At 44.0% G+C, this 14,945-nt stretch overlaps 1 protein-coding gene across 2 annotated transcripts in view; it reads right to left on the reverse strand.

Annotated features, from left to right (window-relative positions):
* The window catches only part of RNLS (renalase, FAD dependent amine oxidase), a 79,481-nt gene extending 64,744 nt beyond the window's left edge, over positions 1 to 14,737 (reverse strand). The window contains exons 1-4 of one of the 2 annotated variants that reach the window (XM_086467192.1): positions 14,626 to 14,737; positions 14,448 to 14,553; positions 13,338 to 13,480; positions 11,982 to 12,140 (exon numbers count right to left, since the gene is read on the reverse strand). In XM_086467192.1, the coding sequence (XP_086323318.1) occupies positions 11,982 to 12,140; positions 13,338 to 13,480; positions 14,448 to 14,553; positions 14,626 to 14,737 (520 nt within the window). Of the gene's footprint in view, positions 1 to 11,981; positions 12,144 to 13,337; positions 13,481 to 14,447; positions 14,554 to 14,625 lie in introns of both variants that reach the window. The other variant, XM_086467191.1, reaches the window with a different exon arrangement.
* Between the last annotated feature and the right edge of the window lie 208 nt (positions 14,738 to 14,945).

The raw sequence follows: 14,945 nt of genomic DNA on the forward strand, positions 1-14,945 counted from the left end.
CAAGTAAGTCAATAAAGTCAACCAATCACACCTTCATTTCTCACCTAGCCTATTCCATCTCCTAAATTAAATAAGCTTTGGGACTGTGAGACTGCCTGCTTACCCTCTTGGACAGCAGTGGAATGGGAAAACAACTACACACTCGGTGCTTCCTGAAACGTAACCAACATTCAGGCCTACCCTGATCACCCTAACAGCAAATTCTCAAACACCTACAATCACCCACCTGACAACTGCTAACAAGCTACTAACTAGTGTTTTAAATCTTCTTTCCATCAAGTTTTACATATGTGAGGATTTCTCATCTGGAGCGAGACAACTCATCATCTCAAAGATCAAAATTTCAGAACTCCGTCAATAAAATAAGGCGCAAAAGCAAAGCCCAAAACAACTTGGGGGCAAACAGAGGATGTCCGAAGTTTACCGCATTCAGCTGCTATGCTTTTATTAGGTAGCCCAGCCATTACAAACAATACGAATTTAAAATAAAATTTAAAAAAAAAAGTGAAGCAGTACTTAAAAGTTGTTCTGCAAGAGTTCTAAATCCCTCAAAACATCAGTAGATGAAAAACTGATGGCAGATATTAAAACAGCTGCTAAAGAAAACAGAAACTCAGACAAATGAACTCAAGACCCAAAGATCTTTGGAAAGTCTCACATGTGACTTATTACAAAGCTCAGGCAGTATTTACGGTTTTCAAAAACTATTAAGGTACATGACAAATGCAAGACCTTACCTCCAGGCATGCTGTTTGACACAGCACACTCATTCGCCCAGACTTCAACCTCTTCTCCCAGTCATCTGATCTAGGCACAAGTCAGGTGAGCATCCAGGATCATCTGCTAGCCCTTGGGAAACTCATGTGGGTCAGAACAGCCGAGCAGGTCTCGTGATTACAAGTCTTGGAACAGAATTCATTCTGTCAAACATACCACCAAGACTAACCAACTCTTAAAGATAACTCATGTTATGAAATATTGGAAATAATACTGCTTTCTTCAGGTCTGCTGTTACCAGTAAGTTCTGAAATACTGGGTTACAAAGCCAGATTCTGTCTTGAAATGAGGCGAGAACTACACTAGTCACTGAACAAAGTTTATCAGGGCTTTTTTTTTTTTTTCTTAAAGAATAGAGCCACAGGAGCCACAGAGTGCTTTGAGTATCTCTGGCAAGGTGGATTTAGCAGGGAATTTCAAATCCTAAAGAGCAGCAAGGCAACCAACAGTAAATGCAAGCTTCTAAGGCAATGTGGATAAATCCAAAACACCACACAGCTAAAACACTAACAGGATATGATAACATTCTGGATTGAAATTATAGAAGAAAGGCCACTGTTCTCAGCTTGCCTGACAACATAAGCCACTGCCAGTGCTGTCTGGTCTTTTCTGCTACTACACACTCTAACCTAATTTCAGTTGGGTTGGCATGGCTGCCTGCTGGCCACGCAGGGAAGAGGATTAAGTAACTGACCCAGGTTTTAATCTGGTAAGGAACAGAGAACATGCAGAAAGAGAGGGGACAGCGGAAACATTCCTGTATCCCAAGTTTCAGAGGCAGCTTCAACTGACCCGACTGCAAATTTCTAAATAGAAAGGGGGTCCACACCTCTCAGGTTTGCTCTGCTCTAGAGCCCACACAGCCACAGACTAAATCAGACCAACCTGCTGACAAAAACACAAACCTTTTTAGTTGCAGAATTTTTCCCCTAGTGTGAGTTTTCAGCCACATCAGTGAGCTGACCTATCTGACACCTTTAAGGCCGACAATGTGCACTGCAACGCTTCTGCAGAATAAAAATCTCAACCACCTACATTATCTCACCTGATGGCACAGGAAAAGGAAGAGAACTTAGTTTCGACAGTGTCTGAGGGTAAGCTATTCCTGAGGGTTTTTTAATACAAGAGCATACCACACATTCTTGGAAATTACAACGCCAAGAGTGAAAAGCTGACTGCAAGCTCAATGCAAATTTTATGTTTGACTCAATGGAGCCAAAACCTCATTAAGTTTAAAATTAATATTTTTTTTCCTGCTGTAATCCAGATGTGGACTACAAAAATAACTTAAAAGTTTGCAGAAATATCTGTGGGAGGTAAAGATAATCTTTATAAAAAGCAGGCTCAATTACAGCGTTACGAGTGACCAGCAACTATTAAAAAAAAAAAAAAACCCTAGAAATCCACAAAGAGACATGCAGTCTAGAGGCACTGCCTAAGCTATGAGAATATATTAAAATACATTGCAGCATTAAAAAAATGTGTTCCAGTGAAGACTTCTGTCTGCTTATTTGATTGCACCACTAATTAAAAAAAATCCCAAAGCAAGCAATTAAATGTTAAGACTGCTGCAAACCTGCACCAGACTTTTCAAAGGTTTTCAACTCTATAAAAGCAACAGTTTGAGTTGTAGATTTCATATCAAAATGAAGGCTATGAAGTCATCTAAGTCAGCCTATGGTCACCTTCACACATTTCTCTCCCAAGTATGCTGAGCAGATGTGGTAACAGGAAAGGACAGAGAGCTTTTCTAAATGCATTTCCTCAATATGCTCCCCCCTCTTCCCCCCCCTCCCCCCCCAAAAATAAACAAGAGCAAACAAAAAGGATTTTACTCAAAAGGATTTTACTCAAAGGGAGAGGCGAGATGTACATTATCATTGCTTCCCAAAATCAAGCATCAAAACCATTTTAGATTCAGGATCTAAAAATCCAAGTCTGACATAAATGCCTTAACTAGACTTACTGAAGAATAAGGTCTCAGTAGAATTAGTTCTTAGTAGCACACCCAAGCTTCTTACAACACAGAAATCAGCAATTCATTAAACGCATGTCCCATGAGACATAAATAAAGAAGTTTCAGAATTGCTCGGTTTGGTCACATTTTTCGGCAGGGCTTTTTTTTTTTTTTTTTTTTTTTTTTTTTTAAGGCTTACAGCAAAGAGCAGCTTTGGAAAGATTTCTCTGTCTAAACACAATCCCTGAACAGTACCAAAGACTGTCTACTGTCGGGAAAAACTGAGAGGTATCTGTGTTTACTCTTGAGATAAACAAATTTTAGAGCATTTATTTTTTGTGTTCCAAGTAAGTCCTGTGTTCAAACACCATCACCTTTACTATTTAGAAAAAAAAACTAACATGTGCATATGCACACAGGCTCATGTTCAGCTGATCCGATATTCCTGGGGTCCCATTCTCTATTTTGAGATACACTACTGGAATGACATGAAGAAGATAAACAAGCACCAAAAAAAAAGTTCTGTGATCAAGTTCCCTGGTATTGGAGCACTCTGCCAACCAGCACAGGCAGTAGGGACAGGAAGAGAAGCACGCCCAGGTTACAGTAATTACAGATAGCCAGATCAGGCAGAATTAAATGTGTCAAGACACAAAAGCAGCACTACCTTACATGTCAGAAGTAACTTTTTTTTTTTAAAAAAAAAAAAAAAAAAAACAGTTTAGATAAATCAGCACAATCTGCTGCCAGTTTAACATGCAGGTGCTCTGAATCTCTCCTGGGACTACACAGGAAACCTAAGCTTAGAATTAAAACCACAGGTTCATGAGCATTTCTTTGCTCATACTGCTCAATCACTGAGCCCCTGCGCTGCTCTCCTATCCTTGCTGAAAGTGCATCACGTGCCATTAAGTCTGCGGGCCACATGGTGAACTGACGATCACGCCACTGATCCTCCTAAAAATAACTCCCCTGGCTTTTGGGTGGAGGGCAGGGGGCACCAGGTGATTGTGGTCCCACAGACAGTTGTGCTGATCCAGCTGACTTGCTGGAGGTAGGGGAGAAGAAGTAATAGGGACTGCTGGAAGAAATATTTTTGCAGCATTACCAGGCACTAAAAAGAGATGCTGTGACACAGTGAGACACCCTCTGCAGGGTTTCTGTTTAAGAGCTGTCATCCTGGTCTGGCCAAAGGATCTAAGGTGGGTTGCCATGGAGTGGGAAGCAGCTACCCTACTCCCCCCAAGTCTCAAGACAAAAGTCAGCACACTTTCCTCTTCCAGCATTGCACCTTGCTTTTTTTATTCTGTTTTACTCCGAGATCTGTCAAATCAAAGTTTCAGCTTTCTACCAGAGGCAGGCAGTATTGAGTGACACACTAAAACGCAAAGTAGCCCTTTATCTAATAAGCACACTATTTCATTCTCCTTTTCAAACCTCTCATGCTCACACGCATTGGGTTTAATCCTCACGCTTCTCAGATGAAAAGGGTCACTGGAATCAGTGTGGTAGCCTGTTCAACTTTTGATAGGCTTTCAGTATGTTCAGCTAACAACTGCAGAATAAGCCCATTATAAGCACTCTAGATACAAAGAAACATCTAAAAATAGGCTAAGTCAAACACACACTTAAGAATATACATGGCCTACTTCGATTTTTTTTTTCTTTCTGATGTGCAATTCCAGCTCTTGTAGCCTTTTTTCTGAGAAGTACTCCCCAAGAACGGAGGCTATACCCGAGCTGCAGAAGGCAGAGAACCTGTAACAACTTCGCCTGTTTTAGAGGCTGACATAGTGGTTTCAGTGGCAGCTGAACAGCCAAGCCTACACTGCTCCTCCATAGATCCTCCCCTGCTCCCACACGTGTAGTTCCACCCCTCGCCTTTCTGCCTGCTTTCTCATGCTTGTCAGATCATTCCACAGGCTAACCCAACTCCACACTGACATATATATATATATATATATACATATATATACACCTCCATGCTCTCAGGTCAGCTCACAGGAGCATACAAAACACCACAGTGGAAGGTAAGAGGCAGAGCTGACAGCAGCAGTGGGAGGTAGGGACAGGATGCCATTTGCTCAATCACAGGTGAAATTCACAGCCAAAAGTGAAACAGAGACCAGCTCATTGCCACTGCCAGGTGACAGCCAAGGAGAGCTGCATTCTGCTCTGGCGCATCCTGCAAAGAGCTCTCTCACAGGTAAGGACAGAGGCTTCCACACAGAGTAAGACAACCCGTGTTTCTGCTGCAGCACTGATAGCCCAAACAATGGCCTCTCGCACTCCAATCAGAGCATACTGCACAATTTTACCAACACAGATCCTTCCACTATCACAACCTCAGTCAGTACTAGGATGCTTCCATGTCAAACGAGTGACAGGTTTTTACAGGACCACATTAATATCAACAGCTAGTCTCATGTAAATCTAATAGCTACTTGTATTTCCAGAAAGCACAAATATTTGCACAGCGTGACCTCGGCTCCTGAGGTCTGATAAGTAACTAACAAATCAGTGTACATGTTTACACTAGCCATTTTAGATATGTTAGGCAATGAGAGCAAACTCAAAGCCTGGACAAGCCCTGTTAAGATTGCTTGGAACTGGAACTACATAATTCAGAACTTATCGTCACACTATCCAAAACTAAACCCATTCACTCAGCAGGAACTTGGGACTCTTGAAAAGTTAAGAGTTGTGCCTTCCTAAATCACATTATAAAGCCTCCCTATGTAACTACAGTCCTATATTACTTGTATCTTCTCATCAGCTTGTATTATGTAAAACACGTGGGACAGACACAGATGGAAAAAAAAAAATAGGTCAAGCTTGAAACAAAAGCCAAGCCATTCTGTTTTATTAGCGGATTAAACATGCAGAACTGTAATTTTAAACTCCAAGTAAAGCAACATAATGAAAATACTCTGAAAGCACAAGATAAAAATACTGAAAATTGTTGTAATCTTTAACTGCCATGTTGCCAAACATCTTACTAGAAACAGAACTGAAAAAAAAGTTTGTCAATCTGATTCGAAAATGCATAGAAAAGGACTATATTGCTAAGTGATCATATGGAATCTGGTATGTAAATCCAGGATTTTTCCAACACCAGCAGCCAATATAACAGTTCAGCATGTCTGAAATACTATTAGACAATGAACATTTCCAAAATCTATAGTCCTCTCATTTGCAAAGATCCTGATTTTAAGCAAATTTATTCCTTTTCTGACACCAAATTTACATTACAAAACTCAGAAACATCTATTCATTTTCCTTTTACCTTCTGCATAACCACAATATTTACTACAAAATACGTAAAGCCTAAATACAAATAAGTGCACTAAATTTAATTTAGTTGTTCACCTGGAATGTCCTAAATATCATCTGATTGCTGCCACCTATTGTTGTTCCAAACATGTTGCAGGGAGCTAACCCTTTTCCCCTTCTGCCTCAACCCAATACTAGTACTCAGCTCTTTTAAAAGTTTCAAAAGTTCTCTTCACATACCCCATGTTACGTAAAGGAAGGAAAGGAGGGGAAAATGAAGACATCGCAAAAAGATTTTTTTTCTTTTGATTAATTTTGTTTGTTAATTCTACTGCAACTTCAAGTAAACACAGGACACACACAATTTCTGAATGGAAATCAACCAAATCAAACCAATGAAGAGTAATTTCATCAGATACCAGTATCAAAGAGCCCTAAGAGTGTCTGTTTCACAGACTACCAATTCAACAACTTTCTTAGTTTAAGGGATTTCAAAGGTTATGACTTCCAGCAGCATTATTACTACTTCTGTCTCTGCTCCTGCTAAATATGCAACCGATAAGCCTATTTGGGCATGATAACTGTAGAAGGAATGAATAAAGGTTGAAAATTAAGCTGATGAATAAATCTAAAAAGATTGGCCATAGGCAAGCCACTTCCTTCCCTGCCTCATTTCAGTTAAAAATTGCTAAAACTGGCAAAATTCAAAGAATACAAGCAAACTGAACAAAAGACTACAAGTAAACAGAACAAAATACTTTATATATGTAAATACACAGACACACATAGATATTTTTAATATAGATAAATAAAAAAGGAGTATATACAGTCTAACTTCTCCATTAATCTAAGTTTTAGCTTTACACTCAAGAGAAGTAATTCTGGAACAGTCATTTCTCACAGAGTCCATTTGAAACAATAATTCTAGGTTGCCAAAGGCCACTGGACTGTGTCTCCTCCTAAACATATACATCTTCCCAATGACACAATGTTCAGGGTCATCTAAAAGGTTAAAGAACAGGAAAAAGACACAAACTAATAAATCATCCTAAAAAAAGCTTTAGTATGCAGAGCTTTAAATATTAAAACGGAAACTTTGCCACTGAACATAAAATTTGGGAGGGTCATCGTTTCAAAGTCTTAATTCTCTGAATATCATTTAAATAAGTGAAAATTATTTTCAAAAAACTCTGGAGATGAAAGAAGGCCTCCCTCAAGTAGGCTATGATTTCCCCGGTCAGTAGTCTTCATTCTTAAATGCAGAACACAAACTCAACAACCAGCAAGTCATCCCACTGCAGGTACAATTTTCGTCTGTTTCTAACTAAGAAGCCTCACCCCATTTGCTTTCTGCAACAGGACATTAAAGCTGTCTACATAAAGTTGCCCTACAGACATGGAAATAAAGACACAAGTTAACATTTGCAAATCGAAGAGCAGATCAGCCACGGGACCCAAAGGCTGATCTAAAACTCACATTAAGGGAACGCGGTTGGCAGGAGCTGGCCATTCACGCAGTCCTGTGTAGGTACACACCCCAGTTCTGCAATGAAGACACATAGAGGGTGCTTTTGTTGAAGCACCTAACTACAAATATAGGAGCCTAAATATCAGGAGACACCTCGGAAAACAAGCATAGGTGGCCAAACTGTTTTGTTACTGAAGAAACATACTGCAAGTTCATCTGTGGGACCACTGCTTAAATATAAAGTATTCAGACAGTTAAATATTCTCAAGCAAGGGGAAAGCACCGATGCGACAGAGTCAGTCTCAAGCCTCAAACAGAAAAATGGTGAATTCCTGCAAGGGGTAAATCACCACTTCTGGGTAGTCACTTGAACTCTCCAACTCAGGTTCTTTTATGCACAAATATCAAGGGCTAATTCCGATGCTTCCTAATGGATCAAAGCTTCATGTACTCCACCCAGCTGTTCCTTTGCACTTCCACTTATTTTACAGTCTTTATCTACACATAAATGCTAACAATCCCTCACAAAAATCCATTTAAAACTTCATTTCACTTTGAACCGATAGATCCTATTACACTTAAGTGGCTAAAATGGAACCTGGCACAGGTCCTCAGTTAGCAGTTCAATTTCCAATGTGTGGCAGAACTGATGGGAAACAGCCCAAGCTCATTCCATTGACACTGCTCATCACAATTCAAAACAGCGACTGAGATTAATATTAGCACCAGGAACCAAGACACATGTTTCATTTAGCTTCAGTGTCTCTCTTCTATATAATAAAGGCCTTCAAGATCAGCAATTAGGGCAGCCATGCTCCTCAGTCCTGCTCCCTTCACTTTAAGCCTCTTGCCTGCAGTCTCAGAGTAGTTACACGCGACCTTTGAGCTGGCCACACAGGCTGCTGTTGCTAGCAGGAGAAAGCCCTCCCCTTCCTCCAACTCTACACAACCCTTATTTCAGCTGCAGCGAAAGCACAGCAGAAATGATTCCTCCCACCCTGAGTGACAGCGAGAGGATAGTTTGCAACAAGGAGTAGGAAATTCCCCTTCCAGGAGCAGCTGGAATTGCTGGTTTGTACACTGGACATGCACAAATATGTTTTCCATTAGAATCACCAAATTTTGCCTCTGGAATTGGAAGACCAGAGCATACAGATGACTGAACTGCCTTACAGGTAAGGAAGCTGCCTCAGCGTATGTGTAGGCTAACACTAGCGACCAGGCAGTCACTCAACAAGTCAGACCAGCTTGCATAGCCAAGTGATAACATATTCATTCACACCATCAGACTCAGTTTTGGGTCAAAACAGTGAGCAGGTCTGCTCCCAGCGTGGTACCCACTCACTAGTGCTGACAGAGGAGGCAAAAGCAGGACAGCATCAGCATGAATGGGAGAGGACAACTACTCCTTTCAGCAGCTGTCCACAGTTACCTACCTTAAGCTTAACATGAAATTGCATCTTAAATCCCAGGACAGGTGGATCCAGAAACACCCCCCCACCCCCCCACCCCTGTTCTCTGTCATCAAAACTCAGCTGTTTGACATACAATCAATAGAAGGTTGAAATTTAGAGATGCAGTGTACACTCTGACCCCCTGTAAGTCAAAAAGTCTGCTGAGAGAGCAGAGCCTGCTCAGACTCTGAAGCACCTTCCTTACATTCTCCTCACCTATTTTCCCCTCACTTCTCAGCCTAAAGAAACAGTGGTAAAGAAGCCAATAGCTCCAATGCTAAGGAACTCTGGCGTATGGGGAAACAGCCCTGTTACCCAAGATGAAGAATTAACAATTGGTTGGAAATCTGGAAGCCGGTCTCACACAGAGTACAGACAGAGAGAAGGAAGAGAAACAGGAAGAAGGGGAGGAGAAGACAAAACTTGCTGGGTTCCCTCAGATAAAAGTTAATCCTGCAGTTATACAGAAGATTAAGAAAAGGATGTCATGGAAAGCATCTGACAGTTCCAACACTCCTAGAGCAAGTGAAATAAACTGTTCACCTTCACTACACCTTCTGAAGCAGACCTGCCCACTTTTTGGACACGAAAGGATTTAATTACCCCAAGAAAAACAATTCGCAAACACATCAGCTCTGATGGAGGAGGGCCTTGGGATGCAGACTAGAGGAACCTCAGGAAGACTCTGAGAAAACATTACTAGATCCTACCTCTACTCTTCCTCTATTCCTGGGACATTCACTATTGACCACTGTTAAAAAGGACAGGATGGGCCAGAACCACCCCCACAGTCATTTACCCGGTAATGACACCACTGAGCAATCAAACAGCCACCTCGTTATGCCTGTCCCCATGTGCTTGTACAGTTTGGGCTGTTGAGGTTTCCCACCTGCTGTGGGCTGAGCCAACCTAACTGAAGTAGCTTGAGTCAGCCATGACTGCAAACACCTCCAAGCAATTTTCCACATTTCGTTGTCATAATAACCCTAACAAAAAAAAAAAACAACCAAACACACCAAACAACAAAACCCCAAGATCACGTCTCTCTTTGCAGACAGGGGAATGGCCCAACCCATCATAGGTGTTATACATCACTTTCCTCTTACTTTCTAACACTTGCAAAGCCATGCTTCAGTTAGTGACCCATCAATGTTTTTAACATTCATTTACTGTATCTTTACATAGCAGAACAGTACACATGTGGCTACTAAAAGGAAAATATATGATTCTGAAAAGGATGTCTATATATCTATGTATGTGAAAGAGCACACTCACTAACCAAGAAAATTCAGTGGGGATACCATTACTTTCCATGGTAAACGGACAGGGGAAATGAGAGAGCTTATAAAACAACGAACAGCAGAGAAGTCCTGTTCTTACAGGTTATTTATCTCTTCAGGCACTAAGCTTAAAATAAGAGGCTGTTATGAAAATACTTCTCTCCTTTACTGTGATCAGGCATCAGTTTTCCCTTTGCTACCACAAGACACTGTGCTGCAGCTCCTGCTGCCATCTATTCTTCTTTTCTCCTCTCCCCCCACGTCTTTTCCCTCAGACAGATCCTGGCTATTGTGAAGCAACTTCAGCTAGATCCTGGCAGCTCACTCGAACCACCTCCATCTATTGCTCTGGTATCTTTTAATAGACAGCTTCCAAATCACACTCACATATTTATAAACACGTGAAAATCCAAGACACAGCAGAACACAAGGAGTCAAGCATTAAAGTCAGCTCTTCATCTTTTAAGCATTGATAGTGTTTCTACAGAAAGAGCAAAAAACCCACAAATCTTAAAGCATCTACTTCAGGAGCTAGCAGCAGAGAGGCATCAAGCCCTGTCTGACCAGAACTGACTGGAGCCACACGGGTGCCCCTGCCCTCCTACAAGCATGCTGAGTTCAAAGAGAGGTTCTTAGCCAGACGCAGCACATCTTTGGTACAGCACCGCAGCTGAGGTGGTAAATTCACAGCCCAGTGCACTTCAGATGGCTCTGCCAGGGTCAGCACAGGCCTGGCTAGGATTCCTGGCTCCTGCTCAGCATCAGCTCTCAGAGTCATCTCCTGCAGAGCTGCATCAAGATCTCTGCCCTGTAAATCCTTACAGTTGCTCTCCCACAAGGATCATGTCTCACGGCAAATACAACAAATCTGCTCACAGGCTCGGCAGCACCCCAGCTAACCAGCCCTCCCAGAAAAAACGCTGCTGGGAGCCTGCTGTGCACAGACACTGACTGTGTGCACAGGTGAGCAGGATTCATCAGCCTGACTTCAGAGAAAATGTGGCCCTGGAAGCCTCACCCCTGAGACAACGCACCTAACCTATTCAAGTCACCCAGACCCGAACTTACACTTCTTTCTCAGCACCGATCTGCTCTTTCTAAGCCTCCATGGCACTGTCCATACATTTATCCCAATAAATCACCAATGGATCACTGATATTTACTCATGTTTGGGGAATACAACCCCCAGGGGTCAGCCAGAAACAGCAAACAAGTTGGAGGGTCTGAGAGTCTTTCATCTGACAAACTAGAGACCAAAGAGTTCTGATCCGGAATTTTTCCTCCCCTGCAGTTCATATGATTTTAGGTTCACTGAAATGCCCTGTGTGCCCACAGCACAGTTGTTATTCGAGCCTTATTCTCTGGGTCACCCCTGGTGCAGACATACCAAGGGCAGCACTGAAAATCAGCATGACATGTTGACAAATAGAGAGCAACAAGGAAACCACCACATGGGGACCATCTGAGGCTCTTGTCTCATTCAATAACTATTTTCAAGTTACAGAAAGACTAGTCCTATTTTAGAAGTCAGCAGAAAATTAAAGATCAGGTTAAAAACTGACTCATCTATTCAGGTATTTTTGCTATCAAGGTATTACCACTCATGCGTCACACATACAGCCTCAAAATTACCCATGTCCTATCACTCTCAGATTCACCCTATTCTGGTGGAAATTAACAGACAGCTCAAACTGTTGAGTGTTTCTTTGCTATACAAGATGCTCAGTTGCCATTTTAGGCTAGATACCTGTGATTTTGAGGTATGAACTTACTGTTTACAATGTCGCCCTGCAGCTGAAGAATTTGCGGAACAGGCATTGTGAGAATAACTATATCAAACTGTTCAGGTGGTCCCATTTTCCTGGAGACTTCCCATTTCCCATCTCGGAGAGATATGTGAGTTACATGCTGTTCACAGAAGACATCTGCAGCTGCTCAGAAAAAGAAGTTAAATACATGTAACAGTGAATGCCACAGAGAAAATGCAGAGTAGTTTCCCTCAGTAACTGGTCAACTTGCAAACCACAAAGCACACAGAGAGTCTTAGGGCAAAGTTTCACAAACGAGGTTGAATCAATTTAGCAGCCAGCATATGACATTAAAAGAGGGGATCCTCATCAGCTGAAAAGATTCCCTGTGCTAGGGCTAGTATTCATCTGACTTCTCTCCGACACGATTCAGCTCAGGAAAACTGATGGAAAACTACCAGGTGCTCTCTTTTTCAGGTCAGTTTACTGTGGCTTCAGTGAGCTGAACCAAAACAGAGCAAAATGCAATGAGGACAGGAGGCAGCACAGGGCAAGCAACCAAAGCACACCTGCAGTAGACAAAAGAGAGCACTGCCTCTGTTAGCATCACTTATAAATCAGAAGACAGGAACATAGTTAATTATTTGCAAGATTAGGGTCTAAAAAGCCCAGCTAACTAAAAAAAAGGCAGAAACAATCACATGAAAGGAGCAAAGCTTGACTGCTCATGAAGCCAACATTTTTCAAATCAGAGTTAAGTTAGTCACCAAACTGTCCAAGTGGCTCTGCCACATTACACCTAATGCAGTAGTTACAGAGTTTAAACAAGCAGATGATCTTCTCCTTCAGCCTTTTCTAAAGGACTTTCAACCCAGGAGGCTCACACGCTGCACAAGTGCTCACTTCTATGAGACACAGGATGCAGCTCACCACTGTGTTCCCGGTTGCTCGTCAACTTAGGTACACACTTGTGAAAAAACACCCAAACACTCACTTCATTCAAGTTGCAACTCCAATCTTTTCTCAACCATGACCTCACTCACACTAAATTAGCTCTGTCCTAACTGCGTTAGGTTGACTTGCATATGCTAAAGCCAATGGTGTAAGTATAAGCCTGGCCCCTGATCCTACAGGTGTTCTATTTGTATAGAGATATTTATATGCTGGCAGTGCAGCTGAAATCAGTGAAGCACTTGCAGGACTTGGAAATTTGTGGAGATCACAGACACATTTATCCATCTAAGCAACTCCAAAACGTACATAAACAAACAAGGAACTTTAACACTCTCATTGGAGATTTAAATGTGAAAGTTCAAGAACACCATCAAAAACACAATCATTAAAACCTTTCATTTCATACAAAGGCATTTAAAAAATTACCTGACTGTTTTAGATAATACTTGACAACAGAGGAAGTGCCTTGGGGTGCCATATAATTGCATGAGCCTTCTTTCACTTCCATCCCTTCAATGGGTGCAGTCAGCGGTTTCAAGATGCCATGAGCCAAAAGTTCCTCACAGAAGCTTAAAGGGAGCAAACGACACAGAGATGAAAACACATTGCATGACAATCCATGGCAGCTGTCACTATTTTTCACAATAAAGTTAAGACCAACCTAACATTCAAATCTAGAGGGCAGTTTTTAACAACCTGTATTTCAAGCCAGGCTACGCACGAGCAGGAACCATAGCTATAAAATGACAAAACACCTTGCTTTTTTACTGGGGGCTGGCCTTTCACATGAGACCAAGGCTACCCACCATGCCTGTAACAGAACCCACCGGCAGTGTGACCTGAAGGTTTCAGGAGCAACCATGGCAGGGGCATGTACAACAGTTACTTAAAGCTCTGAGTATCAGTACAAACCGCATCGTTACCGTGGAGCGTGGGAACATTCCAGCGGCTGGATGCAGGTGCCTGAAACACACCTGCCTTTTCCACGATTTCCACACAAATTTTTCATTTTTACATCACTGTTACACCACCACCCCCTTCCCCAGCGACCTGGCCTGTGTACCCAGCAACCCGCACCAACACAATCCTCCCCTGTCCCCACAGTCAGCCGCCACTGTTCTTCGGGGCACAGGCATCGCGTCCCCACGAAGACAAGACACCTCATGCTTTTTCTTGCATATTGCCTTCCTGCCACCTGCACAGTCTTTAGGAGACTCCGAGGAACGCCAGCTCTTGGAAGCAAAGATCTCTGTGGATTTAAGCAGCGGGGCCGCACCCGCCTGGGCCTCCTATGGCGGGCAGATCTCCACCACCGCCACCAGCTTCACTCCCCACTTCCCCCACCACGCTTCCCACTGGGGGCGGCAGAGATGGGCGGGAAAACCGAGAGCGGGGGGGCTGCGGGGGGCGGGCCGGGAGCGGCAGGGCGCGGGCGGAGGGAGGGCCGGGGCCGCACCACAGCGACGGGCCCTGCCGCCCCTCGCCCAGGCGGCGGCACCTCCCCTCAGAGCCGACTGCGGGCGGGGCGGGGCTCACCTGCGGCGCGGCCCCGCGCGCTCCGTCTCGAGGGTGATGTACTGCGCGCCCAGATCGGCGGTGCAGGCGGCGTCCCGCTCGCTGCGGCTCGTGCTCATACGTCCCCCTGCGCGACAGCCAGTCAGAGACCGTCCCGCCGTTCCGCGCCACGCGCCCCCCAGCCGCGCGCCGGGCCCACCTGCTCCGCGCGCCTTGTCCCAGACGGCGATGCGGCCCCGCGCCACCCCGCGCAGCTGCGCCGCACAGGCGGCGCCCGTCAGCCCCGCGCCCACCACCAGCACCTGCGCCATGGCCCACCCCGCCCCGCTCGGGGGCGGGCACCTCCGCGCCGCCACGCCCCCCCGGAGGGGGGGCCGCCCCGCCCCGGGCGGACACGCTGGGGAGGCGTGTAGCCATGCCTACACCACGCACGCGTGCACGTACCCACGTACGCCGCCACGCACACGCGTACGCATGGGCGCGTGCGCGCACGCCTGTTCTCTGCACGGAAGGTGGTGC

This window comes from Leptosomus discolor, chromosome 6 (assembly GCF_034619465.1).
Source record: "Leptosomus discolor isolate bLepDis1 chromosome 6, bLepDis1.hap2, whole genome shotgun sequence".
Lineage (NCBI taxonomy): Eukaryota > Metazoa > Chordata > Aves > Leptosomiformes > Leptosomidae > Leptosomus > Leptosomus discolor.